This window comes from Corythoichthys intestinalis, chromosome 21 (assembly GCF_030265065.1).
Source record: "Corythoichthys intestinalis isolate RoL2023-P3 chromosome 21, ASM3026506v1, whole genome shotgun sequence".
NCBI classification, from domain to species: domain Eukaryota; kingdom Metazoa; phylum Chordata; class Actinopteri; order Syngnathiformes; family Syngnathidae; genus Corythoichthys; species Corythoichthys intestinalis.
Genome location: NC_080415.1, coordinates 14507479 through 14533348, shown reverse-complemented (window position 1 = coordinate 14533348; position 25870 = coordinate 14507479). Strand labels below are relative to the sequence as shown.

The window sequence follows — 25870 nt, the reverse complement described above, 5'->3', positions numbered from 1 at the left end:
GGAAAAAGCAACATCTTTTAAAGCTCAGATAGTTCAGCCTTATTTAAAAAATATAAATTTGTTAAATGAGTACACGCCCAAAAAAATGGAATCAAGGCAAACGTCGACAAGAAAACTAGGTCAACAAGCAATCTCTGCCTTGAAGTTCTCTGTTTTGGCCATCTTCCAAGTTTTCCCTCAGTTTTAGTTAAATAGCACCCTCCATTGGTAAAAGTTAGTACTACAACAATTCATATTCTCTTTTGTGTTCGAAGTTATTCAACCCACACTTCTGTATAGTGTTGTAGCTAGTATTGTCTCACTATTACCATTTTTTTGACTCCTGATATCAATCCATATGTACCTGGCTGTGTGATATCGGTCGATACTGTACCCATACTACTTTTTTTCCCTTCTAATATTGAGTTTATACTAATTTAATACTAAAATACAGAAAGAAATACTAATACAAACAGAGCGAATCCAGTCCACTTTTTTTTTTTTTTAAATCCCCTACCTGGTATGTATAAACTCCTGTAAAACAAAAAGGCAAATATGTTGTTTTATTACAATATGTTAGATTAGGGTGACCATATTTTGATTTCTAAAAAAGAGGACACTCAGCCCAGCCTCAGCCCGGCCTCAAGATACTGAATTTTACTCGAAGTTCACTCAAAGATGCCTATATCACTAATATATTTAAAGTGTGCCCCCTCACTCTGGATGGAAAAATGCAGTTTGAAAAAAATTAATGACTTAAAAAAAAAACATATATATATATATATATATATATATATACTGAGCTCGAGCTGTTTTGCAAGGAAGAATGGGCAAGAATGTCAGTCTCTCGATGTGCAAAACTGATAGAAACATACCCCAAGCGACTTGCAGCTGTAATTGGAGCAAAAGGTGGCGCTACAAAGTATTAACGCAAGGGGGCCGAATAATATTGCACGCCCCACTTTTCAGTTTTTTATTTGTTAAAAAAGATTAAATTATCCAATAAATGTTGTTCCACTTCACGATTGTGTCCCACTTGTTGTTGATTCTTGACAAAAAAATTAAAATTTCATATCTTTATGTTTGAAGCCTGAAATGTGGCGAAAGGTTGCAAGATTCAAGGGGGCCGAATACTTTTGCAAGGCACTGTATATCTCATGAGTACTTGACCGCCTGCAGGGTTAGTTTTAAAACAACCATGACAACATAGGACTATCACAAATTACAATCTAATGTTACCCTAGAATTGTTAGTATTGTGTGCAAGCATAAATTAATAGGTCATATGACTGAAATTCAAACAAACCTAAGTTAAAATGCAAGAACTAAATTAAGTTTAGCAGAGATTGATAGCAACCTATCGCGAAACGCTAAATGAGATAAGAATAAAGTTGCAGAATAACTTTTTCAAAGACCCAGATAAATATCCAGCAACATTCAACAGATTATACTATGAGAATAAAAACTTCTCTCCTAGGCTCAAAAAAACGACAGGACTTCTCTGCCGTCGCTCGTAATTGTCGGCCAACTGAAAAGAGCGAAAAGAAACGAAATCTCGAAGAGTACATATTGCACGACATCATTGTACAGTCAATACCTTTGCTAAATGCTAAACGAGAACATTCAACAACATTTTACAGATTTCCTAAATTTTCGGACGACAAGCCGCTACTTTTTCCCCTTATTTTGAATCCTGCGGCTTATTTGTTGATTTATTTGGGTTAATAGGTAACACTTTATTTGGCAACGGCGTCATAAGACTGTCATAAGACCATAATAATTATAACATGACACTGTCATGGGCATGAATGAATGCCTATGACGGATGCTATTAAGTATCATCCTACAAATTATGACACCAACACTCCATTTATGTCCAGGCTGGATCATTTAAATCTATACAAAAGTGAGATAAATTGCCATATGACACAAAATGACATCTGTCATAAGCATTAACCCCTTCTAGCCTAGTGTATTAGATTTGATTAGACCCTACACTCTGAATGTCATTATTTTGAGACTAATTTAGACATTTTAAAAAAATGATTGATGCAAGTAAACATGCATCTGCAGGTTCCATGAGAAGAAAATATCTGGATTTAGCTAGGGTTATAGATATTGGAGCGCTTATTACACATATTCATTTTGATTTTTCTTTTTCTACAAATGTGAAAAAAGTACCATTAGGACCTTATTTTTTAAGTTTTGGGATTCTCTGACAATTTCTTCATGTTGCAGGCCAGGGGTCGCGTTAACCGAATATTTTCCGTCGTTGACCGTTTTTTTAAAACGGTGACGGAAAAAACTGAAGTCCATCTGACATTTTGACAGGTTGCAATTCACACCCCAGACCACAGGGTGGCGAGTGAGCATATTAATTAGCTATTGTCTCTCTTGATGCATGACGTCGTTGGCCTTACTCGGAAAAATGTAAAGGCAACTGAGCGTCCAAACTAGGGCTACGTTCATACTACAGGTCTTAATGCACGAATCCGATTTTTTCGTGTTTTTCCAACTCGAGTGTGGCATTAACTTGACGGTCTGAACGTGACAAGTCGCATAGAACGGGACCATTTCAAATCCGATCTGGGTCACTTTCGAATGTGGTCTAAATCCGATCTGGGCCACATTTTTCCAGACTGTCGCGGCGGTCTGTACTGTCCAGTCCCGCAAATCGGATTTAATGCAGCAATTACGTCATCAAAAAGCAAGAGACGGTACGGTAGCTACGGTAGCGATGCAGCAGTGCGTTATTAGCGCCTAGCTTGCCTTGAACACGGCTTTTTAGGAAGGGTCGGACTTGACAACAGTCATAAAAAAATAAAAATAGGTTTAAGGAGAAGCCTGAGAATGATCGGTTTTCTCTCTGTTCCATATAAGCAATATTTCAACATTGCTTACACGGCCGAGAGTCGGGGCAAACTGCCCGTATGTGTGTGTGACATGCACGAACAGTACGTGCATGCTATCGATCCATATACTTTGAATATAAGCCTAAACGGGGATTATATATGCCTTTTATTTGTGTCCTCTTTTTCACAGCAACAAGCCTATGGCTACGTTCATACTACAGGTCTTAATGCACGAATCCGATTTTTTGTCATATCTGCGCACTAATTCGCAGTCCGACATGTGCTGAGCAAGACGACCCGCATGCGCAGAAGCATCAAAACAAATGACAATACAATCACACATGCTGGCTGTCATCCGTCATTCCAGGGATATCATATTTTGCTTATAAAAAAGAGGACACAAATAACAGGCATAAATAATCCCTGCACAGGTTTATATTCAAAGTATATGGATCGATAGCATGCACGCACTGTTCGTGCATGTCACACACATATACGAGCAGTTTGCCCCGACTCTCGGCCGTGTAAGCTATGTTGAAATATTGCTTATATGGAGCAGAGAGAAAACCGATCATTCTCAGGCTTATCCTCAAACCCATTTTTATTTTTTTTTTAATGACTTGTCAAGTCCGTTCCTTCCTAAAAAGCCGTGTTCAAGGCAAGCTAGGCGCTAATAACACACAGCTGCTTGATGTGTGATGGCGCGGTGTGGATTCTCTGTTAAGCTTGTTCGGACAGAATATTAATTAAAGATGAATGAAAACTAAATACTATTGAATATGTCATTATTAACATTTTTAAAATTTAAGTGACGGGTAAAAATAGATTATGACCGGATTTTTATGACCCTATCAGTCAAAATGACAGACAACGAAAAAGTCTAGCGCAACCTCTGTTGCAGGCATGAATTAATTAATGCTAATGGCAGATCTTATGAGAGTTTTAATTATGAAACACCTGGAAGCTGGAAGAGTAACTGAAGAAATAATTATCACAGAACATGAATTTTGATTGTTATTCACATTTGTAGCCAGTGTTGTTCATTTTAGTTTAAAAAGGTAATTAATTACAGTTACAACTTACTTCTCTGCAAAAGTAATTGAGTTAGTAACTTAGTTACCTGAATGTGAGAGTAATTAGTTACTTGGAAAATTAACTGGTGTCACTTTTCATATTTCTTTTTTCATTCCAAAAAAAAACAAACAAAAAAAAACAGGTCACACTATGTGAAGTTCAAAGGGTTTTTGGCACAATTGGCCCTAGCCCAATTCTTTACCCTAAACTTAACTAGACACAGGGGTACTGCGGATATAGCAGTAACTAGATAGTAACCTTTGCAATGTTTGGAAGTCATTTAATGTTGTGAATCAACCGTTAAAGTTGTTAAAATTGCTCCCGTTATTGCATTAGTTCCCTTCTGTCTACTTTCGACATGTGAAAGTTTTAAAACTCTTTCATCATTTAAAGATAGATTCAAGTCAAGATTTTGCCAATTTATGAGTATTTTAGATAAAAAGTTACTTCGGTTCGCTCGGAAGGTTCTCTACATCAGAGCCTTCCTGAGAAGTCTACTGCTTTTAGATGGCAGCCGTTTGCTAACGCCGGTGAGTCTATCATTTCGCATCTAGTTCTGTATATATGTGATATCTATCGTAGCATAATGTGCGCTTAGTTTGTAGGCTATCGGCTACAGTCAGGTCTTATCGGAGCCACCCAGAGCATCAGGTTTGCAACGGCGTCACTACTCCATTTCCTCCTACCCACTCCCGCTATGCTTTCTCCGTGAGTCCGCGTCTCTCACTTTTCTCGTGTCATTCAAGCAATGTAGTAACGCATAGTAACTCACGCCTTTACATCCTCAGTAACGTTAACGGCGTTGCAAAGTAATTAATTACTCACTACTGAAAAAAATAATGCTGTTAGTAACGCCGTTATACTCTAACGCCGTTATTAACAACACTGTCTGTAGCGCTGCAATGCATGCTAGGAGACATGTTAGAAGACAACAGTGTTGACAGCAGGTGGCAGCAGAGGTTGACTGTCTCCCCCAAAGGAGTGTGATGGCCAAATGAAGCTTCTTGAAGCAATGAAGCTTTGCAGCCAATTGGTTCAAAGCTTCATGGTGGTTCATTTGGTCTTGTGACAGTCTTATGATGGCGCTGTCAAATAAAGTGTTACCGGTTAATATATTTTGGTATAAATGTCCCATACTACAGTGAGGACAGCTGCGGCTTATTGTCCAGTGCGGTTTATCTATGAACAAATGCAGTTTTCGTGTCAAATTTGGGGGGTGGCGGCTTATATTCAGGTGTGCCTTATGGTCTGAAAATTACTGTATACTCTTAATTAAATTTCTCTCCTAGGCTCAAGAAACAACAGGACTTCTTTGGCTACGTTCGTAATGTTCTGCCAGCTTGAAAGGGCAACAAGTGAATATAGTTAGAGCTAAGAAAGACTTGTTGGACCTTGACAAGACGACACTCATGTGCAGCCTCCACAAATGAATTTACAGTATATGAAAATGTTTACTTAGAAATGAATATAACACTACAGTATATGAAAATGTTTACTTAGAAATGAGTATAACAATACTTTAGAAAAAATGTTTTGCTTGCAGTGTTGTGAAAATGTTAATGCCTGGACAATGGGACTTTGCTGAAACCCATTATATAGACGAAAAATGATTTAAACCAATGCAAATATTGACAATGTGCTTAGTTTTTCACGCTCACCTCCCATTTTGTCTCTTCCAGTCGGGGGCCAAGTTTGATCTTGTCATGTTCGTAGGAGGTGCAGCGCTCTTCCAGCTGTTCTCGCTCCTTCAAGAGCTGCGCAAAGTCCTCTTGCAATTTCTTCTTCTCCTGTTGCAGCTGATGGACCTGAGAAGCCGATACACAGTTGCTGCCATTAGCGTATTATGGTTGGGATCCAATCTGAGGAGTTCTGACCTGCATCTGAAGCACTTGCTGGGATCGCTGAGCTTTCTGGGAGGCCACCTGCATCCTGGTGGCGCAGCTCTGCCGCAGCTCCTCCAGCTCCAGCTCAAAACGCTTCTGCTTCTCCTCATAAACCTCAAACGCACAATGCAAACGTACACTTTGTTAGTGCTAACACATGAAATGGAGCTCTCGTACAGAATGCGATGGTGCATTTTCCGTTACCTGGCAGATGGCAGCCTCGTTGTCATCCAGGTTGTCTCTGAGTAGCTGGAGCTCCGCCTCTCTATCCCTAAGCTTGTCCTCTAGGTCTCTGACCACACCCTCATAGCCATCCGTCGCCCCTGGCGAGCGCCCTCCCGACCCGCAGTCTGACGGCAGCTGAATCCGCCCGCTGACGGAACCGGACCCGGTGCTCTTACTGGAGGACGAACGTCCGCTGTCCGAGTTGGAGTGCACGTGGACGCCCGCGGAATGGGCTCTTCTCATCTCTGGGTTTCCCCCTAACCCATCTCCTGCGGCCAGACTGGAAAGTGAGTTCCGTCCCGAGTCGGAGAGTGAACAGGAGTGGCCGCCACTCCCGCCGCCACTACGTCCCGCGCTGTACGAGCTGCGCCTCTCTGAGCCGGAGGGCGACAGCTCTCGGTGAGTGCTGCCCGGCTGGACGTTTTGGCTCTCTGGTGCATTGGCGCCGTGTCGGGGAGACAAATACTGCATGGCGCCACGGGTCTTGGGGACCACTGGCTTAAATGCGGTGGGCCGCAATACGCTTTTCTCCATGTTCTACATTGATAAAAAACAACATATAGTCAGAAGTGTGAAGAGTAGCCAAACACTTTATTCAAGTAAGAGTTACTTCAAAATAATATTACTCAAGTAGTCAGCCAAAAATATTGACTCAAGTGCAAGTACAAAAGTAATCTGTGAAAACAACACTCAAGTAATGAGTAACTGCTTAAGTCTATATACAGTTTAAATATATATAATGTCATTTTTTCCTCTCAGCACAACATAATCTATATAAACTGCTATTATTACTGTCTATACTATAACCTATACTGTACTATAACCTACCTCCAGTACTATAACCTAATACATGAACATACAAGCCCCCCCCCCAAAATACAAAAAAAAATCATTGAAATCAGACTAGAAAAATCTACAGAAATGAAACCTTAACCGTCCAAAGAAAAGGAGTCTGACTGCCCTCTAAGTGGAGAAAATGATCAAAACGATCATATCTCCAGTTTTCAGTTGTCTGTCGGTGCCAAATAAAAACTGGGAGAGAGACATACGCGGAGATTAAGGGGGGCCCGAGGGGATCCCCCTGTGGCCTAAAATGTCATTGCATATATCTGCCTTTCCAATACATGAATTTAAAATTAAGACTTTGCCAGTAAAATGTTTTCTACATAAGTTGTAAAGCGATAAAAAAAACTACAAAAATGGATGAAATGAACAAAAAATATATATTTTTATAATGAATAAAATTATTTTTCAAACAGATCATGTGACTAACACCTTAGAGATGTTAGAGATGGTCATTTGCTTTGCTTAGCACAAAAAAAAAACACCAGAGGACAAAAGAGGCAAAATGGAAATACGTAAAAAGAATAGAATATGTGGACCATGAAACGCCGGATATCACCGCCCAAATGGTTAGTGGAGTTTCAGTTTGCTCCACTAAAGACGTTAAACCTCACAAATGATGGGGGGGGGGGGACACGCTCATTTTCAACGTATTATTATAAATATTCCTACCTGGAATTTTCAGTCAAAACAGATGCAGCGTCTAATTCTCCGCTAGGTAAAACAGAAAACCGCGCACGCTAACACACGCATGCACACAAACACAGCTGGGATGCCTGTATGAACGAGCATGGGCTAAGCTACTATCCAAGCATACTAGTATATCTTGTAAGTTGATTTTATTGCTGACACTGCGTTTCGGGTTCATCAACATTTTGCCCCCCCCCGCCACAAAAGTCTAACTCCACCTATGGAGAGAGGTTGAAATTCACGCATTCGAGTATTGTTGACGCCAGCGCTCCATGTGAAGTAATTCATTTTTTACGGCACTTTAAAGACGCCATGTGATTGAACAGGCTGGCATGATTATAGACTTCTGACTGCAAGCTACTGTGAGGCAATGTGACTGTATTGCTACATCTGATTGGTATAATGGAGTCACGTGATTGTTGCTGCAACATCTCATTGGTGAAACTGGTAGAGCCACTGTCAAGATCTCTGGGAATAATAAAGTAAAATCTAATACTGTATGTACGAGTGCTGCAACGTTTAACCGATTAACTGGAGTAATTTAATTCGAAAAAAAAGCTTCAAAACAAATTTTGCTGCTTCGAGTATTTGTTTAATTAGAGTGGCGTTGTAATGGTTTGTTTTGAAAGTGTTTGAATTTTGTTTCATTGATTTGGGTTTTTTTGTACTTAGATCCTTATATGGCGTGGTAAAACTACTCTTAGAAGTACATTTTTCTCAAAACATTACTCAAATAAGGAGTAAATGTAAGAAGTACTACCCACAAGTTACAAGTACTACCCACCTCGACATATCGTATTACTTATCAGAATGGTACTACATCACTCACAGTTTGAGCTAGGATAAGACTTGTCCTTGTTGGACCTTGACAAGATGACACTCACCTTCTCTAGTTTTCCCGACACCGGTATGAGTTTTGGCGGTGGTTCCCCCATATTCCCATTCAAGCCTTTTCTAATCTTGTCCTGGTAGCTTGTGGGGCTTTCGGATCCCATTGGGTAGTCTTTCCAGTCTTCCGCATAGTCCCACTTCTCTCGCCCCCTGCCTGTCCTCAGGGCCGGAGGACTGCCGTTTTGTAGGAAGCGCTCCTGAGGAGACTCTGAGCCCGGTAAGGAGGTTCCCCGTCTGACTCGGCGGTCCCGGTAGGGGCGCACTGTAAGGTCTGGAGCAGCAGCAGCAGCCACGTTGAAGGGTGGCGAGGGACCCGAGCGATATCGTCTGCGGGAGCGTGCGTTGTGGCCCGGGTCTTGAGGCTCAGCGGTGATCGGCAGAGCCTGAACCAGCGCCATGCTGGATGCAAAGTAGTCTCAAGGCTTCTGGAAGCAAAATACACACTTCCTGTACGTCTGTCATCTGACATTCAAAAACATTTAGCCAAAAGTTACCAAATTTGATTCCTTCCCAGATAGAGCAAAACAAAGTATGTTAAGGAAAACAAATAGACTGTTGAACCTCATCAAAAATCAATGGTGTTAGTACTAATACCGCATTTTTCGGACTATAAATCGCCATTTTTTTTTTTTTTATAGTTTGGCTAGGGGTGCGACTTATACTCTGGAGCGACAAATGTGTGAAATTATTAACATATTATTGTATAATTTCACATGTTATTTTGGTGTTTTGGAGTGACACTGATTGTTTGGTAAACTTGTTAGCATGTTCATTATGCTATAGTTATCTGAATAACTCTTAATAGCTATGTTACGATAACATACCGGTCACGTTCGCATTTCGTTGTTCATGTATCATGTAACATTACCATGCTGTACACTTATTCAGCATGTTGTTCTCTATTGTATTTTTATTTTAAATTGCCTTTCAAGATGACATATCTCTTCTATGTGTTGGATTTTATCTAGTAAATTTCCCCCTAAAATGCGACTTATTCTTCAGTGCGACTTAAATGTTTTTTTCCTCTTCATTGCGCATTTTTGGGCTGGTGCGCCTAATACACAAGTGCGACTTATAGTCCGAAAAATACGGTACTAGTGGTTGGGGATGGGTTACGCATCCACTAGATGGAGCTGCGCTAAACGGAATGTCATGCCATGATTAACCAATATTGGTCCATATACAAGGCGTATTGGATTATTATAAGGTGCACATTCGTCTTTTGAAAAAAATTGAATGCTTTTAGGTGTGCCTTATAGTATGGAAAATACGGTAATCATGAAGACTCGTTATGTATTTGTAGCCAAATTAGTTATTTTGATAGTAACCTTGTATACCCAATATAGATAGCCTACATACAACATGATTTTAAGCCTTATATAAGCCTTTTATTTTTTTGCGGGTCCAGATACATTTGTTTGTTTGTCCAGTATGGACAACTTTTCACAATTTTGGGTTGCCGACCCATGCCCTAGATCAACAGGAGGTGATCCCGAAATGCCCCAAAATCAACAAGAAGTGACCCGTTATCAACAAGAAATAACCCCAAAATTGCCCCAAATCAGCAAGAAGTGACCCGATATGAACAGAAAGTGACACAATATCAATAGAAAGAGACCCCAAAATTCCTCAAATTTAACAGATGACCCAATATAATAGGAAGTGACCCCAGAATGCCCCAGAATCAACAGGAAGCAACTCTAAAACCCTCCAAAATCAACAAGGCGTGACCTGCAGGTGTTTACCGAGCAGCACAGCAAAGCTACCCATGCAATTTCACCCTAAAAATTTTTTTCGCAGTTACCATATATTTTTACTTGGCAAATATAGCGCCATGTCAAACTTACCTGATCTGTTCCCTTTCCCGCTAAGTGTATTGATAAGTTAACTGAGAAATGATTTTTAGCCTTGTAAAGTGATAAGTTTAAATCATTCCGAAGTTGCCTCTTTGCCTAATTAAGTACTTTATAGTATAAAAATGGTTTATTGGTCAACAAATAGATATTTAATTCCCAAATATGTTTCCTTGCCATTCCTTCTACATTGTACAGACATATAGTGCGGAAAGTCTACCTTACGTAGCTCTGCAAGTGCACATCATGAAGTGCATTCCAGCATGACCAACAGTAGACTGGAACCTATGTGTCCCCCCTCCTTTGGTGGCCCACACACAGGGAAACAGGCAGTGCCATTGATGAGGCCTATTCAAGCAGCACAAACGTGCCTTGAGAGGCTTTTGGGCTCGACGGGCAACGCGGGCAAGAGAGTTTTTTTTTTTCTTTGGAGGCCGTTGGACGGCTTGGAGCACGCTGACCGCAACAAAGGAGACTATTTCCACGCACTGGTTCCGCCTGGGGAGGCACTCCACTAAATAAAAAACCTCAAGGGTGACATACTAGACTCACTGGGAGTGGAGTTAGAGCATGTTTATAACACAGGTGCCTGGTGGCTCAATCAGTTGCCCTCATATATGTAGGTTTTCATAACAAGCGCTGCGGTCGTGGGAGGAGAAAGCTAGGCCGGCATACCGGGGGGGTTAGAGGGTCATCGCTCCCGATGGACGCTGCTGCTAAAAGCGTCCTTCAGAGCGACTATTTTCAAAATAATCCACTGTGGAACCGAGCAATCTTCTTGCGCCTTCAAAATTGAAGCTATTAGTGCTCATCAGCTGTTTCTGACATGGTTTTTTCTCACCTGCATAAAGCCACTAAACTGACATTTAGCTTTGTAAGGACTTTGTACGCGAGAGAAAGAAGAAAACACACATTGTGTCAGTAGAAGCCGAGCAGTAACACTCATAAACACAGAAGTGGGCAAAGGGGGAAATACGAGGGAAAATCTGAGTCACGGTTGCCGAGCTAACACAACTGAGGGGACTTTCCAAGTCAATATGAATGAAGAGCGAGAAGGAATATATCATATGTTTTTGTGCAAAACAAATACAAACACGGTCTTCCTATCATACAAATGTACAGTATTTACACAACATTCTGTCAAGGTCCAACCTTGGTGAGGTTAGTTATTAGAGTTTGGGTTATGGTGCATCATCAAACTTAAGTCTCCGTACAAGGCTCACACAATGATGAAAACTCATTGAGCGGCGACCATTTGTCTAGTAGACATGCTTCAGATTTCAATGACCATTGAAAATAGCAGATTAGGCCCTACAATTGGCTCTTTGAAGCAAAATGGCCGACATGGTGGTTAGCCAGCCATGACTTCTAGACTTTTGAGTCCACTTAGGATATACTGTGCTTAGCTACCAAATTTTGCATGGCCAAATGAAGCTACAAAATCCACAACACTCTTGGTATTCATAGTAATAAATTAGCAGGACAAACCAAGATGGCTGACTTCCTGTGTGAATTTGGGCTTGGTGTCTTCATATTTTTTTGTGAGTCTACTCATGATTGAAATGTTTACCTAGCTGACTGTAAAATGGCCACGTCAGGGCAAAATGGCCGGCTTCCTGTGCCTTTTCATTAGTGCTGCAATGATTAATTAACTCGAGTAATTCAATTTGAAAAAAGCTTCGAATCAAATTTTGCTGATTGGAGGATTCATTTAATTAGAGTGGCGTTGTAATGGTTTTTTACTGTTATTATCGGAGTATAAGCCGCTACTTTTTTCCCCTCATTTTGAATACTGCGGCTTATAGTCCAGTGCAGCTTATTTGTTGATTTATTTGAGTTAACAGTCAACACTTTATTTGACAGCCGCGTCATAGGACTGTCAGAATTATGACACTCATGGACATTACTAAATGTTTATGACAGATGTTATTCAGTGTCATCCAGCAAATTATGTCTACTTCCCTTTACGTCCAGCTCAGATCTATTACAATCCATTCAAAAGTGAGACAATTTGCCAGATGACAAAAAAAGATATGTGTTATAAGCATTCATGAATGCTCATCACAGTGTCTTGTCATAATTATGATTGTCGTATGACGGTCTTATGGCGCCACTGTCAAATTAAGTGTTACCAAATACATTAACTAGCAATTAATGAAACAACTGGAACAATAACTGAGGAAATAATTAGCACAGAACATGAATTTTGATTGTTATTTACAACTGTAGCGGTGCAATGCATGCTAGGAGGCATGTTGGACGACCACAGTGTTGACAGCGGGTGGCAGCAGAGGTTGACTGTGTCCCCCCAAGGGAGCAGGGATGGCCAAATGAATCTTCTTGAAGCAAGGAAGCTTTGCAGACAATTGTTTCAAAGCTTAATGGTGGTTCATTTTGTCTTATGACAGTCTTATGATGCCACTGTCAAACAACGTGTTACCGGTTAACATCTTTTGGGGTAAATCTTCTTATACAGTGCGGACAGCTGCAGCTTATAGTCCAGTGCGGCTTCTCTATGAAGAAATGCCGTTTTTGTGTCAAATTTGGTGGGTGGCGGCACTTAGTCAGGTCACGTGTGCCTTATAGTCCAAAAATTACGGTAGTTTTATTGATTTGGGTGGATACACTACCCTCTAGTGGCAACAGAGAATATGACATAACTAATTTAAAGCAACACTAGGGAACTTTTCAACTTTTATAAAATATTTTCATAGCATTTGGATATGTTGACTGACAACTGGTTAATTAATAACACTTCTGTTATGGCCTGAAGGGGTCTGTATCGCGTTCACCGGCATAATAATCTTTAAGGAGGGTGGCAGGAACCCTGTCACACAAAAAAACGACAAATGTGCTGACTGCTTAACAGCATACATCACTTCGTTTCCCTATTCTTTATAAAGACGGAAGTCGATGCGATCGCTTTTATGCAAATTCTGCAAAGATGGTAGAACAACAAAAGAGATCTTTTGTACGAGGAAAAGAAATAAAGAAAAAGGGAGGTTACCAGGATTAAAGGAGGCGGAAGAATAAACAATGGCCCGGCTTTCACTTGCTGGCGTGACCATCCCAGGGGCGGGCTGGGGGGGAATACGGTACAAAATCAAACGCTTCTTATTTTTAACATTGTCTTGTTTAGCCACTGGATTCATTACCTCATCACTATTCAGCCTTCACACAGCCGCTGGAAACAGACATATCGTTCAGTCCAACTTCAGGCGACCGGTAGATCAGCATTTTACTACACTGTGCCCTGGTCCTCATGGGAAATGCAGGCAAAACACTACCGCTTTTGTCCACCTGCGCTGCTAAAAATCGACCAAAACTGAAAGTTCCCAAGTGTTGCTTTAACATGACTGAATCCAGCTGTTCCCTGTTAAGACCAACATACGGTTCTAAGTTTTTGTTTAGCTAATATGATTGTTTATGCAGTCGTGATTTATTTTACAGGTATATTTAGCAGTTTTGTTTGTGGGAATATGTGTGTGGACGATTTCTTAAGAGCATTGTACATAAAAAAAAAAAAAAAAAACTAAAACTAAAAAAATTTTTTTTTTAATTAGCATTTTATAGCATTTAAGCTAGCAGACTTTTGCAAGTTAACCAAATTGTTCTTTTGTTGTACTTGTTGTACGATCCCCATTTATTATTTTATTAAGATCATGTATTGCAATTTATTGTAAAATGCATTTATTGCTCTTGTAAAATGAAATTGCAATTCTGCCAAGTTTGAAAAAAAGAGGAAATTTTGTATTCACATTTAATGCTCTTTTGAAAGTGCAATCTTAGCAAGCCTTAGATTTACATTTCCTAAAATTGATTCTTCAACGCATTAAATATTCCTAATCCGATGATTCGAACTAAGATTAATCGATTACTTAAATAATCGATAGCAGCAGCCCTACTTTTCATTTCATGCAAGGCATCTGGAAACTTTCCGTGGAAATTTCATGTCTCCAAATCAAACCGGCTATGTGGGCTGAATTTTCAACCAAAAAAAGGCAAGCACACACATCCTGTGTCAATCTAAAGCTTTCAATCCGGTTCCTCTGGTTGGGTTAGCACCTGGCTTTGTAACCTAGTTCGTTGGGCAACGTTACAGACTGCATCCCTGAAGCCTGCAAGGCACTGACATATACAGTACAAGGCACCACGATATGTGTCAGCGAGTTGGCTGACGGGTTCACACAGATCTGATGTTATCAGTTGACTCAGGGCAGTTCGCTGACAAGACAAACGAACGAACAAGGTCGGCCTTAACAACAAGGTTTTAAAGTGGAGCGGAGCTTGGGTCCAGGTACACCATAGTAAACCATTCAAACAGGGATTTTCAGTTCAACCTTCATTCATTCACTCAAATTAATAAGAAATTAAAGAGCGTCATCATTCTGAAAGGTCACCTTTTGTGCAGAGTTTTGCCCCACCAACTAATAATTAGTTATGTACGCAGTTTCTAACAAAGAACTCCACACCTGTGTTGCAAGAGATCCACTTTGTCAGAGTTCAGTTTCTCGGAAGTTTACCAATCTGTGTTGCTGGGACATTCACGTAACTGACCATTATTATCAACTGCATCATGTCTGTATGCTCTCCCTCAGAGCGAATACTTCCCTATCAATGGCGAGTACCGTGAGAGCACGTTCAAAGGCTGCCAAAATCTGCTCAAATCTGCTGGTGATTAATGACAGATGCCAGCAGGGAGGGGCCCAATAACGGTTTAATCTCAAAACAATCCCTCTTAATCTCCCCTGTCCGGAATTCAATCTGAATGAGCTGCGTCTGTCTGCTAAAATGTTAAATAGCATTTTCTGTGTTTATATTGAACATAATGACGTCATCTGTTTAATTGCTGTACTTAAGTCATCAAACAAATATGTTCAATGGCTGTAAATGTTAAATATTTGATGGTTCTTTGGCATCTTAAAATATTTAAATCACAATTTAGCTCACAACACAAAAAAACAAACAATACATATCACTCACCATAATAATCATTACCTCTCCATGTTAGGCGTAGATAAAAATCCACATGAATTGACTGCCCCTCCCTCCCAAATCGTCCCTAACAGCCATAAACACCCCCACCCCCGGGCAGCATCATAAGCCCTTACATAACAAAGTGACGCAGCCACCCGGGTCCAGCAGGCCTCCTGCCGCCGCCGAGCATCCCATCTGCACCCGCAACATCATCAGCTCACCTCACGCCGCCGCGTACTGTCGACTGTGTGTGTTGACCAGTTGGTGGCCTCTTGGCTGGAGAATAATCAGGCCATAAAATCGCAGGCAGCGTGAGGAGAAATGAATTTAAAAATACCGCACAAGCAACCTCAGGGAGAGGTCGCCCCACTTGCAGCAACTCCACTTTTATACCCCGAAACAACATTTGAAACAGAAGAAACATTCCTCTTCTTGTGACTTTTCCGCATGGCTGCTAGAAACATTTTTGTGGCTCTACTCATGACAAACAGGCAAACCAAATTTAATGTTTCTAACTTGAACCGACTTCAGGGGCTGATTTTTCAAAACTATGGTTGTTGTTGAGTTACTCAACTTTTAGTTTAATGACAGTCATCAAATTTTGCGCGAAGATGCAATAAGGAGAGCCAAAAAGAGTTTTCCCATTGGCAGTGTATCAAATACTTGTTCTCCCCACTGTACAAGGTTCAAGTTAGCAAAAATAGGACAAAATTACAGCTGTGGCTATCAACTATTTTAGTAATTGATTAATCTATCAACTAGTTTGTTCGAATAATCGAGTAATCGGATTAGGAACATTTAATGTGTTGTGGAATAAGTTTTAGGAGATGTAAAACAAGATTGCACTTTCAAAAGAGCATTATTGTGAATACAAAATAGAATTAAGGTGTTCATTCACTTTTGTTTAAAAAAAATATTTAAAATACCTGCGCTGAGCCTCAAACGGTATAAAAAAATAAACAAATGAGGATCTAAGTATAACAAAAGAACAAAAGGTAACTTGCATCGCAAAGGTCCGCTAGTTTAAAAGCTATAAAATGCTAACATTTTTTTTTTACAATGCTCCTTGTGCCCTGTGACTGGCTGGCAACCGATTCAGGGTGTACCCTGCCTATTACTGGTGTCAACAATAATCGATGCGGCGATGCATCCCGATGCGGGCCATGGACGATGCGATTCGATGCGGGCAACAAGCCGAATCGATTCAGCACATATTAAAATATATAAGTCCGTTCAAAAATCTTCTGGTGATGCAATGGATTTGGTTTCCCCATTTGTATTATTATTCTCATGTTTACCTGTAGAGGGAGCTACTGTACAAGCAATGCAGGGGGGACGAGGAACCCAAATCTGCTTCCTCACGGGAGTAACGTCACAGACATGCGCCATTGCGCAGTGGCAATCGAGAAAGCAGAACGATAAGACATAACAGCAATGGCTGAAGCGGAGAAAGAGGGAGCGCGAAAGATTATTGACGCACCAAAGACATTGAAAGCAGGCATATGGAGACATTTTGGCTTCTATGAGGTTGGTGGGAAACTTGACCAAACTTATGCGGTGTGTAAAAAATGAAAGGCTGCTACTGTGCGTTTATAAAAAAAAAAAAAAGAAAGCCCTGGTCTCATTCAAAGCACTAATTAAATGCTGTGATGTTTTTTTTTTTATATATATATTACTATTTTCATTTGACTACAACCAGGAATGACACAAGGGCCTACAGTATAAAAAGTTGTTTAATGTCTGACCGCTCGTGTTGCCTCATGATTCACGAAAAATATGCTTTGCTTAAGCATTTTAATGCATCCCAGGCTTTAATGCATCGTGATGCATTGCCGAATCGAACCGAATCGAATCGTGGCCCTCTGAATCGAATCGAATCGTGGCCCTCCGAATCGTAATCGAATCGAATCGTGAGGGCAGTGCCGATGCACACCTCTACTGCCTATTACCCATAGTTAGCTGGGATTGGCTCCAGCACCCCCGTGAAGATAAGCGGCTCGGAAAATTAATGAATGCTCCGAACAATTTGTTCAAACACATATTCCCACAAAAAAAACAATATTCTAATATTATTATATAATACTATAATAATGATATGTTACATACACCCATAAACTAAATTCCGAATGCATAAAATAAACATTAGCTCAAACAAAAACTTGCCCTATGTTGGTCTTAACAGGGAGCAGCTGGATGTTATATTGTGTTGTCATTTCCACTGTTGCCACTAGAGGGCAGTGTATTTACCCAAATCAATAAAACTGAATACAAACCCTTTTAAAACAAACAATTACAACGCCACTCTAATAAACGAATCCTGAAGCAGCAAAATTTATTCAAAGCTTTTTTTCCAATGGAATTACTCAAATTAATCGATTAATCGTTGCACCACTAGACAAAATGTCTACAACGAGTTGTCTTTTTTAAGTATGGTTGTCAAAAGTATCGAAAACTATATACTAAGATACTAAATGTTGTACCCGGATACGGTGTGATTGATTGGTTTTTACAGTTCTACAGGTTACCAGAAATTTGTTGTCATGGGTTAAACATATTTTGCACTAATCTTGATATTAATGGTAATGATAGTAATTTGGATTTGCTTTTTCCTTGTTAACACATTGGCTACCATTGACAGCGCGAGACGTCCATTCCATTTAGGCACTGCAAATGAGCCTGGACAACCCGTCTTCCCAGTTTGATGAAATGAATCTGATGTCTATTGTTGTCAATGGCAGCCAATGGGTTCATTTTGGGACACTTCCTTGTTACTTTTAGGGTACTGAGAGGTCACTTTGAGTTGATTTTGGGTCCTTTCCTGTTTTAGGGAATTTCTGTTGATTTTAGGACACTTTCTGATGATTTCGGGGGATTCCCGGGTTATTTGATGTACATTTGCTTAAACGTTTTGGAAAAAAAAAAAAAAGACCACCAATTAGACAAGGTTTCTACAGGTATCAGCAAATCTCATTTAATGATTTTTAATGCCAGTTAAAAAAATAATAATGGCCATGTCAAACTGTAGATATCTTCAACACACAAATTATAAGTAGAGTTGTCTAATAATTACTTTTTAACCGATAACCGAAATCATCCAACTCCAAAAATCCGATATCAAACCGATACTGATATATGTGGCTAATTGTATTGTGATGCCCCACTGGATACATTAATGATGATAAATGCAAAAACTTCAAGGTTTTCCGATTAAAATTCTGTGAAAAATAAGGAAACAACTTCAACTTAAGTTATAGAAGAAAGAAGTGCCTATATTGCAGCACTATATTGTTGAAATCAAAATAGTACAAACATCAGTTTTTTGGATCAAGTCCAAGTGCAAATTGCCAACAGGGCTCTGTCATATCACATATGGAAAGCTCGAATAAATTATGTTGTTTAAAAAAAAAAAAAAAAAAAAAAAAAAAAAAAAAAAAACTTTAACCATCAAATGTACATAATTTGCAATGCCTCAAATATTTAGTTTAATGCTTTTTAAGGCCTGAATTTTGACATAATCCATTAAAAGATTTTTAATGCTTTTTAATGACCCTCATAAACCATGGAAGAGTTAATAAAAATAACATTTATTTTTTTGTGCCATTTATGCACGATCAAGAATTGTATTTTCTAAAATATCGCTATTGAGTTTAACATTTTAGGATTGTGACTCACAACAGTACTTTCAAATGCCCCTGGGATATAAAATAAAATAATATAATCTAAAATGTCACATGTTGCTCATTCAAAATGGCTTCATGGCTTTAGAAATAAAATTGGGAACAATCTGACCAATCTACGGACCCCAAAAATGTCTGCTTCAATGAGGAATGGCAGACTTCCTGTGTTTTTCCATGCATGACTTCTTCAAGCTTTATTTCTATCTTCATCTTGATTAACTATCGACCAAGGCGACGTCAGCCACAGTTTCGGTTCGCTTACAAAGAAAGTGGGCCAAATGTCAAAAGGGACATGAGAGAATATGGAAATGTTGAAAGGTGAAAGAAATCTGCACATTAATGACACGCCATGCAGTCCACCTGAAAAACTAGGACAGAGACAGAAAGACAAATCACAGGAGGATTCTTTTTTTTTGCTGGAGTGCTGGTTGAAGTTGTTCTCATTTCAACTAACTTTCCCATGAGATATAATAGAAATCCAACTGATGACCGGTTTGATTGTCACCATCATGAAAGCGTTACGAATCGTAAAGACCAGGGGTGTAACAAATTAACAATACATCGAAATGGTGATAAATCGTTATACTTTGTGTCCCAATAGGCTATCGTTCTGCTTCCACCAAGAATCAATACAGGTAGTCCCCGGGTTACGAACGCGTTTCATTACTAGGCTAGCGACGTAAACCGAACTTCCCCATAATTTGAAATTAACCCTTTAAGTACCCCATATAACTATACAAAAAGTATTGTATTTTGTTTATTGATGGAGGCTCTCTGGCGCTCTGGTTTGGCCCACATAAGGCTGTAAGTTGTTTAGGCTAATATATGCTTGTGTATGCATTTCTAATTAAGAGTACAGATACAGTTTGTGGAGTCACATGTGAGCAATTTGCTATGAGAATTGTAAATACGATAGCATTCGAAACATTTAAGCTAGCGGACTTTTGTTTGGCAAATTAGGCTAATTTACTCTCCTAAACTTACATACACACTAGATGGATGTTTGAACACCAATTATTTTGTGTAAGCGTTTTATTGTTAAAATGTGTGTCGTTTTAATCATAAGTGTACATATGTGTGTTACAGCTTTACAAATTGTCAAAAGGGAAGTAAAAAGCTTCAAAAAGCACAATTGCTTTGTTTAATGTCTTTAAATCTGAACAACTTCACATTTAGTGAGGACAAAACACGTCATATTAATAAATTACAAAAAAAGATACAGTGATCCCTCGTTTTTTTGTGGTTAATGGGGACCAGAACCCGACGCGATAAGTGAAAAACCGCGAAGTAGCACTTTTTTTTTTTTTTTGGGTGCGTGTTCAATTTATTTATTCAGATTTAGCATTTTTTTTCTTCCCAAAGTATAATTTAAAAAACGTATATGTACATATTTCTTATAATAAATGGTTTTTAAGCACTTTAAATGTAATAATTATAAATAATTAAAAGTTTTAAACTAGGGCTGTCAAACTTATCATGTTAACGGGTGGTAATTAATTTTTTAAAATTAATCACGTTAAAATATTTGGCGCATTTAACGCACATGCCCCGCTCAAACAGATTAAAATGACAGCACAATGTAATGTTCACTTGTTACTTGTATTTTTTTTGTGTTTTGTCGCCCTCTGCTGGCGCTTGGGTGCGACTGATTTTATGGGTTTCAGCAGCATGAGCATTGTGTAATTATTGACATCAACAATGGCGAGCTACTAGTTTATTTTTTGATTGAAAATTTTACAAATTTTATTAAAACGAAAACATTAAGAGGGGTTTTAATATAGAATTTCAATAACTTGTACTAAAATTGAAAATTTCCATAACTTGTACTAAAATTTATCTTTTAAGAACTACAAGTCTTTCTATCCATGGATCACTTTAACAGAATGTCAATAATGTTAATGCCATCTTGTTGATTTATTGTTATAATAAACAAATACAGTACTTATATACCGGATGTTGAATGTATATATCCGTCTTGTGTCTTATATCTCCATTCCAACAATAATTTACAGAAAAATATGGCATATTTTATAGTAGGTTTGAATTGCGATTAATTACGATTAATTCATTTTTAAGCAGTTTTAACTCGATTAAAAATTTTAATCGTTTGACAGCCCTATTTTAAACATGTTACTGTCCCAAACAACAAGAATAAAGTATAAAAATGTTTGTCTTTATCAAATGCTTCATTGAGTGAGTCCACTCAATCAAGCTGCTCAACTACACACAATGAGTTGGCACACCAACTGTTTAACAAGTTAAACGATGATTGACTCATGCGGCGCTATGAAGCTTCGGCTTCCAGGCATCTGTGGCAAGATCAAATATTAAACGTCTGTCAATCATCGTTGACTTTAATAAGCAACTTCAGTGCACTGCCTGACCAACAAAGAGCAGGGAGAGGGATGGAGAGTGAGACTACGCGATCGGCTCAGGACAGCTCATCTGTATTTATTTATTAATTTTTAATTGAAAAAAAAAAATGGGGACTGATGGCGCGAAGTTTGAAGCGCGAAGTTGCAAGGGAATTGTTTGTAGTTTTATGCATTTATTATGAAAGTATTAATCGGTTAAACAATGAAAGTTAGAGGAAAACTTTGCATGTCGATATACAGTGTGTGCCCCTGAATCTTCCGCTTGCGCCCCTAAAATTTTAAGTTAGGGGCCATGTGCTCCTAGTAGAAAATGTTAGTTTGGAGCCCTGAAAATATTCTCAGTCTGTGAGGAAAACAAGTTTTTGACAGATGAGCCACAAGTTTTTCTCTTTAATAGTACTGTTGGATATCGTACTTTGATTTCATGACCTAGTATCGAAAATTGTTGTATCGCCATAACACTGAGATTAGCATAATCATCACCAAATGCAAAAAAGAAAATCCGCTTTTCGAATCACCTTTTCCTAGTTCAAGACTATGATTGTTAACCAGTCCGTCACGTCGCTCAGGGTGATAAAAACTGCTTACTTTTTGGTTTGTTTCAAGTCTCAGCAGGAAATGTTTATCGCCAAACTCACTCAACCTGTCTCGTACACACAGGATGAAAGGATACAAATGATTTTTATCTCTTCGCAGAGTCAAAGTTATATTCTTGACTAAATTGCTGCTAAAAAATGACAGTGACTGAAAGCCATGTTTTGTGTTTTAATACAATTACATATTTTGGCAAAATGCATTGGTCTACATTTGAAAATGGAGTCTATATGCACATTTTTCATTGGCCCATTAATGTGTTTGACCTGACGTCTTTTGTAAAGATGATGTGCTCATAAACCTAAGGTATCACTCTGTTTGTTACCTACACTGGGGTGGAGATTTGTATATGTGTATTTGCATTAACAGTACTAAATTTACTCATGTTTGATTTGGTTTCAAATGGAATATGCACTTTCTTCTTTCATTATCGCTTTAATTAAGAACAGAGCTGCAGTCTGTTGCATAAACAAAATGCTCTTAATCCAAAGGTATTGTTCTGTGTGTATTAACAGAGTTAAATTAGAAGCCATTCCGAATACTTTGTCATTATTTTTATTTTGCCAAGAAATCGTAATCAATATCGGAAAATCGGGTTTGAGAGAAAATAATCGGGATTTACTTGTTAGGCAAAATCGAACAGCCCTACTCGGTACTACTAAGGGCGTAGGTTTGCATAGGGATGGTAGGGACATAACACTACCAACTTTTCAGGATGCTCAAATTGTCCCCACCAACTTTTGAGCAACCTTATTTGCATTATATAATGACTTCAGTTATATAGATCATTTAGATTGTCTTCCCATATGTTGTATGGATAGAATAGACCCTACCGTTATTAACTTAAGAATTTTCATTATGTTCAGATTTACATTCATACATTTACATCCGCGGTAAATTCAGTTTTAAATGACCAAAAACACATCGAGTCGCTAAAACCAACAATCGGTCTCGCGATACCCATGTTGAATAAACTTCTCCGTTCTTCGCTCTCTTCGTATGTTTATTTCAACGCGCTAAAGTTTCTTGTTGCTTTACCAACGTCACGTCTGCCCGTCGCTGATTGGTCCACTCCGCTGTCTGTTTGCTGTGGCTTGCTCCGCCCTGGAAATTTGATCCGTGGAACGGTCGCCAGACTCTATCACTGGAACAGCGGTGAGTCTGGAGTTCCAGGCAAGAGTAGTTGTCCATCAATCCAGAGGTTGTGGGTTCGATTCTCGACCCTAAGCAGGATACTCAACCCCACGTTGCTCCTGGTGCTGCATCACCAGTAGGTGGATGGTGAGATAGTAGAGCAGGGAGGTAAACCGAAAATTTACCGTTCCCGAAATTCTTCACGATGACCGACGTAATTTTGACCATGTCGGTAAATTCGGTAATTTAATAAAACAAGAAAATATCTATCTAGTCTTTTCATCCCACTTTGACTCTGTGTTGTTCGGCTACTTTCCATCCCACTTCGACTCTGTGTTGTTCGGCTACTTTCATTCCCCTTTAAGAAAGCAGTCAGTGTGCTTACGTATGGAGTCACGTGGTTATCAGGAAGCCAAACAAACAGAAGCCCAGTAGGCTAACGCTACAAGCAAACGTGATAGAGTGTGGCTTAAGGGAGGTTCGCCAAACTGTCACCCGATATTAAGTAGACTCTTGGCAGCATCCAGACGGGCTTTCACCCGCTGTCCTCCCTTGTTCTCACAATTTCCGGAGAGGGTGCTTTCAGTGCATTCTACTGGTAGCCAGGCCACAAGCTAACGCTAACGGCTAACGCTAGTGGTTAACGCTACAAACGAACGTGATGGAGTCGGATAGCGGCTCTAACCTTGTCGAAACGACTGAACTTAATGAGTGAATTGGGCACAGACTGCATCTAGCAATAAGTATGTCGCATTATTTTGTATCTCTGTGTGTGATTTCTCTGAAAGCTTCTGTGATGGTAAAGCATTCAGCATAAAGTACAATCCAACAGTGAAAATTATAATATGACCGTTTAATGGCCCCAGCTATTTTTCTGTATGTGCTTAATTCTGTGTCATTACTCCCATCATAAAATTTTAAATGTTTCATTTGCACAAGATCAATATTGCTTTAATGTGTGTGTGTCTGTGTGGGGGTTCATGTGTGCTTGCATGTAATAAAAAATGCACTGGGAAAAAAAAAACTGAAACCTTAAAGTAAACACTTGTGTTGAGTAATTATGTCACAGCAGCCATTAACAATAAATTGTCTTTTTGAAGTGTACTGTTAAAGCTGTCATTTGTGTTACAATGACATGTTTGCACAGGCATATTGATTTTGACAATGTACACTGTTCAAGCCATACAAGCTGGTATAAATGTTCTTACTTGAATTCTTATTGTTTACAATATTTTTTTATATACTTAATGTTTAGACTGCATGTACAATTGTTTAATATATTAAATTGAAAGCTGGTAAATAAATCAACGAGAAACTGTTAATCTGTATTTCATGCATTGATTCATATTTTCAAATTATATAACAGTCCGCTTGGGCGAATTTATCACCATTTATCGTTATCGAGGCAAATCTGCTCAATTTACCGCGATACGTGCTTAAAGCCATATCACCCAGCCCTACGAGATAGTGTAAAGCGATTTGAGGGCCTTGAAAGGTGGAAAGGCGCTATACCAGTATAACATCATTTACCAAAAACCCACCTCCTTAAAATTGAAAAAAAAAAAAAAAAAAAAAACTAAATACCCTTGTTTTCTGTGTAAATCTACGACAAATAACTGAAATGATCTACCAGTGCTTCAAGTGAATTTTACTCACTTAGATTTCTTGAAATAAGAAAAATAAAAATAAAAAAATAAACTTAACAGACTTATTTTAAGCAAAAACTTAGTATGTTTAATCTTAAAAAAAAAAAAAAAAAAAAAAAAAATTTTGTCAGAAATGATCTTAATTCAAGAATAGATGTTGTTCAAAACATTATTTGAAAGCATTTTTTTCCAGATTTTGGTGAGAAATGACCAAATTTTAGATGTATGGGGTTAACAGGAACATATAATATTTACTTAAAGTAAGCGGAACAATTTGATACATTTATCTGTTAACTAGCTTTTAAACCTCAAAAAAGACGGGGAAAATTATTTGACTAGATGTAAGAAAAATGATCAGATTAAAACGTTATAAATTTGCAGTGTGAAGGTTAGGATAAATTAATCCAGATTTATTTTGCATTAATCATTCAGCCTATCAATCGATTTGATTTATATTGGTGAGAAATGTAACCCTGCCCTACGTTTACCCAATCAGTTTGGTCTTATTAATGTCCCGTCCCCAGCAAAAAGTGTACATGCAGGTTATGCTGTTAAATCGTCCCTACCAAAATTGAGACCAAACCTACGCCCTTGGTACTGCACACCGATTGATTATATCCTGTATACTACTGAATGCACTGTAAACCTAGTAAAAACACGTGCGTGCACATTTATTTTTCTGGTAAAGTTTTTGGCACTTTCTTTTAGTCTAGTAATAATATTTGCCTCGGATTAAAGAATATATATGTCACCTGAGCGTGAACTCGGTAACATTAGATCCCCACTTACGCGCACACACCTTGACGACTACAAGGAGTGGCAAAGTTGACAAGACTCAACCACCATCGACTATACACACGTATTCATCACTTTTAAATGCGCAAAACATGCATATTTTCGTATTAGTGAGGAAAAACAAACAAACAGTAGCTCACCTACCATGAACGACGGTAAAGTGTCTGGGGCAGTCGCTGCTCTGCTTGCCAAAATATAAATGTCGTCCTTGTTGTTTTCTTCTATTTTCCAGAAAGCCTTTACCCCCACACTTGGGACTTTTTCAAAGTTTCACTTAGGTGATACATTATTCGGTCTCCTACCCAGAGAGACGAGAGTTTATTGATGTGTGCTGCTTGGGACAAGCTGTAGTAAAGCTAGCGAAAAGCTAGAAATGCATATCC

General features: G+C 38.9%; 1 protein-coding gene across 4 annotated transcripts in view; it reads right to left on the bottom strand.

Annotated features, from left to right (window-relative positions):
• The window catches only part of LOC130909524 (leucine zipper putative tumor suppressor 2 homolog), a 28213-nt gene extending 2343 nt beyond the window's left edge, over positions 1–25870 (bottom strand). For 2 of the 4 annotated variants that reach the window (XM_057826101.1, XM_057826102.1), the window contains exons 1-5: positions 25632–25870; positions 8430–8861; positions 5992–6549; positions 5779–5901; positions 5563–5709 (exon numbers count right to left, since the gene is read on the bottom strand). In XM_057826101.1, the coding sequence (XP_057682084.1) occupies positions 5563–5709; positions 5779–5901; positions 5992–6549; positions 8430–8834 (1233 nt within the window). In that variant the 5' untranslated portion in view covers positions 8835–8861; positions 25632–25870. Of the gene's footprint in view, positions 1–5562; positions 5710–5778; positions 5902–5991; positions 6550–8429; positions 8862–25627 lie in introns of all 4 variants that reach the window. The other 2 variants (XM_057826103.1, XM_057826104.1) reach the window with 2 other exon arrangements.